Source organism: Cynoglossus semilaevis, chromosome 1 (assembly GCF_000523025.1).
Source record: "Cynoglossus semilaevis isolate Cse_v1.0 chromosome 1, Cse_v1.0, whole genome shotgun sequence".
Classification (NCBI taxonomy): domain Eukaryota; kingdom Metazoa; phylum Chordata; class Actinopteri; order Pleuronectiformes; family Cynoglossidae; genus Cynoglossus; species Cynoglossus semilaevis.
In genome coordinates this window covers 4,038,663-4,042,419 of record NC_024307.1, presented here as the reverse complement: position 1 = coordinate 4,042,419, position 3,757 = coordinate 4,038,663, and the positions used below count along the sequence as shown (strand labels likewise).

At 43.5% G+C, this 3,757-nt stretch overlaps 1 protein-coding gene across 1 annotated transcript in view; it reads right to left on the bottom strand.

Annotated features, from left to right (window-relative positions):
- The window catches only part of LOC103389101 (ryanodine receptor 3-like), a 78,035-nt gene that overhangs the window by 791 nt on the left and 73,487 nt on the right, over positions 1 to 3,757 (bottom strand). Inside the window, 3 exon segments of the mRNA XM_025059321.1 lie at positions 605 to 740; positions 876 to 979; positions 2,088 to 2,220. Coding sequence (XP_024915089.1) covers positions 605 to 740; positions 876 to 979; positions 2,088 to 2,220 — 373 coding nt within the window.

Sequence of the window (3,757 nt, the reverse complement as noted above, 5' to 3'; positions counted from 1 at the left end):
ACAAATGAAGTTGTCAGTTCTTGTGTAAACTGAAACAACTAATGGAGATGTACCATATTTTCGGACTATAAGTCGCTTCAGAGTATAAGTCGCACCAACCAAAAAATGCATAATGAAGAAGGAAAAAACATATATAAGTCGCTCCGGTGGATAAGTCGCACCAGCCAGCTAGAGTGCCCTCTAGCGGCTGTCAGTGTAAAAATAGTAAACATGCTAATTTTCTGTGGTACAGGAGTAGCAGATGCAAACATGCTAATTTTTCAGCAGTAAAGGAGTAGCAGATAGTGGTACACAAGCCTAGAGTGCCCTCTAGCGGCTGTCAATGTGAAAACAACAAACACATGAAATTATATATTTTAATATATAAGTTGCACCTGAGTATAAGTCGCAAACCCAACCAAAGGATGAAAAAAAAGTGTGAATTATATTCTGGAAAATTCAGTACTTTGATCATTTTATTGATCCCGTACTCTTGAAATTCTAGCAGCAGATCTACTGCAGTATGTATGTGCAGTATGGGAATCGAACCTTGAACTATCTGCTCCTGAGGCAGGCATGCTACACCATGGAACACCTATCACCATATATACCTAATGTATCCTACCATTGACGAAGACAGCAAATCTCAGAAATGAAAGGTATCGTTCTCCTTCGATGGGGTTCCAACCAATATCTGGGTAACCTTTGGCCAGAAGCATTGGGCAGCTCTGGAGACCACACCCCGCCAGGTACGTGACCACCTGTTGGTACAGCGGGCACATGACATCACACTTTGTAATCCATAATCTAGTTCCACTTTTAATTTCACTCTTTACTTCATTTGAGGCAGTTAAAGAGTTAATAAGGGGGGGGGGATGAGGGGGAGATGATCAGACCTTGTCCAGATCTGGTTCCTCCAGCGCCAGAGCCAGGCCGTTGTTGTCCATCACTGACGAAGCGGCGACATCTAGTGGAGTGGAGCCCCTCATGGATGGTGAAGCTGAAGCACAGAGAGCACTCATTGATTTCCAAATGGCTAGCATGTTACCAGCCAGCAGGGGGTGGCGTTTCCACTCTTTATAAAATAGTTGATATTTTTAATTTTATGGTTAAAATCTATTATGTTTTTTTATTTTTTTATTCTTTGCTTACACTGTTAAGCTCTATTATGTCTTTCTTTTTTATTCTTTGCTTACACTGTTAAGTAATTTGTAGCGAGGCTAATGAGCAATCAGTGAAGACGTCTACATATGTGTGTGTGTGTGTGTGTGTTTGGCCAACGCGCTTTTCTGCGTGGGCGCAATCAGGGCAGATGCTCTCTCGGCTCAGTGGGGCGCTCACCAAGACTGTGGCATCTTCTAACAGAACGTGAGATGACTCACTCACTTTGCTGATAGACACTCAGAGCTGAGACTCACAAATACACAGTCATTTTCTGAGCCGTGAGACTAATGACTGTGAGCTTGTGCTGCAGAGGAAGTCTAATGGCTGCTCGTGTGTCTCAGCACATTTTTGTAAATACCCCATTTCTTGTCATTATGAATGCCTGAGGTGGTAACGGACGTGGGTCTCGGCAACACTTGCACAACAGGAGTGTAAACCTTCTTCGCTGGCATCGGATTTGAACAGGCGACCGACTGTTTGATACTTTTCAATAATTATTGCACTGTGCCTTTAAGAAAATTGATATATTTTATTTGTTTGGCAATAAAAATAGAAATAAACTAAGAAATGTTTCGCTTATTTTGACAAATTTACAGCTAGAACCTCATTACTTTAAACCAGTGTTTCCTATATTTTAAAAGTCACAAACCTTCGCGACCCAAGTCGATGGACATTTTTCGTAAACTCCTGGGAAACATGATGCGAGACGACCCAAAAAAAATCTTTCGCGACCCACCTGAAGGTCGTGTCCCAGTCTTTGGGAAACAATACTTTAGTATGCTATGCATCCACATAAGCTAAGTCATGTGGCCTACAAGTGTTCATACAAAATAAGTATGAAGTCTGAGCACCAGAATACAAGTGTTCATACAAAAAAAATAAGTATGAAGTCTGAGCACCAGAGGTCACTAAACTGTGTGTCGACAAATGTGATGATTACTCACCAAGACCTACGCTGCTGTTCTCCAACAAGTAACTGAGGTGGTCAAACATGGCCTTCTGGTTCTGGCGACTGATCCGGCAGAAGTAGCAGAGAAAGCGACAACAACTGGCCACCATCTTCGGGAAGGCAATTTCCTGTTAGGGTGACCAAAAAAAAAAAAAAAAAAAAAACCACAATAAAAACAATTATACATTCGGTCCGTAGAAAAGAGTTTGGGCTTACTGTCAGAATTAATTCCAGCAATTACGACGCCCTAAGCAAATATTGTTGTTTGGCGCCCCCTGCCTCTAGGAAAAGCAACATTTTTTTGTATTTGTAAAAGTTCTTATAAGGAAAGAGCCCCAACCGGTGCTGCGGATTATTATTCCTTTTCATTTTTTGTTTTTCTAAAGGACAACCAGCACCGCTCCCCGCTCTACCCCTCCCACTCCAGCAGATGGTGCATTGCCAAGAGTTGGCTGCTCCGCCTGCCTCTACAACATCCTCAGGCCTTTGATACTAACAATGTCTATACATATCTTTGTTCCTAATTAAACTCTAGCAAGTCTGACACCGTCACACACCGTCTGCCCACCCACAACGCCACCTTTTTACGACCTCAGCCTCAGACTCACCCTGAGAAGTGAGACATACGTCTTCATTAATGCACCTTCACCACATAGCTAGACATCACAGGAACGAGGAAATGTCATTTTTGACAAAGGTGTTGCTGTGAGCGCTGCAGCATCCAGTGAAAACAGAAATAAATATAGAGAAAGATGTTGAAACCTGGGATTTGTCTCCTCCGAGGACATTGACCATGACCTCCATGACAGTCTCGTGCATGCCCAGTATTCTCATTAGATTGGGGTGTTGGTAGAAGACCTTGTTGTTCATGATGTCACTGCCGAGATAAAGAAAGAGACATGAATGCTAAATGAGCAAACGGGGCAAAATTAAACGTCTAGAAACGAAGTCCAGCTCAGGAACCCACCCGAGTCCGTCGATCATTAGCTTCTCCTCTTCTTTTCCCATGCGGACGGACAACAGTGATCGGATCTGACCCAGGGAGGCCAGGAGGTTGATGGTGTCCTGCACTGAAGCAGCACTGATGGTGTAGGCCTTCCTCATGGCACGAAGCAGTTCCCCGATGCTGTCGTACTGTCTTCTCAGCAGGCTGAACATCTTACGGACGAGCTCCGAGTCCTGGACGTGGCACTCCTGGGCCCAGCTGACCATGGTCTGGGAGATCAGTTCCTTCAGATTGGCTGGAGGCACAGATACATTCATGACAGTGGTACTATTTAAAAATCATATCCAGGATCAAACTTGGACTAAGACGTAGATACAGCAGTGATCAAATCAATCATCACTTTATTCAATACACTTGAACATATCAGCGTAGTGTTCAACTAAACAGGCCCGGGTTCACAATGAATCAGTATTTGTTTGTGTCTCTTTTTTTTTAGGTGGTCCACTGCAGGATTGCGGGGAAAAAAAGTTGAGAAACACTCCCTGAGGATACGTAGGTACAACGTGGCCATGGGATAGAACTGAACAACTGGTCCTTATGGTACACACTGTGTGGTTAATATCTGGACCTGTTAACTGGGTCTCAAATGGAAGCAGTAAATGGAAGAAAGCTACATGTGTTAGATAGATAGATGGATGGATGGATGGATGGATGGATGG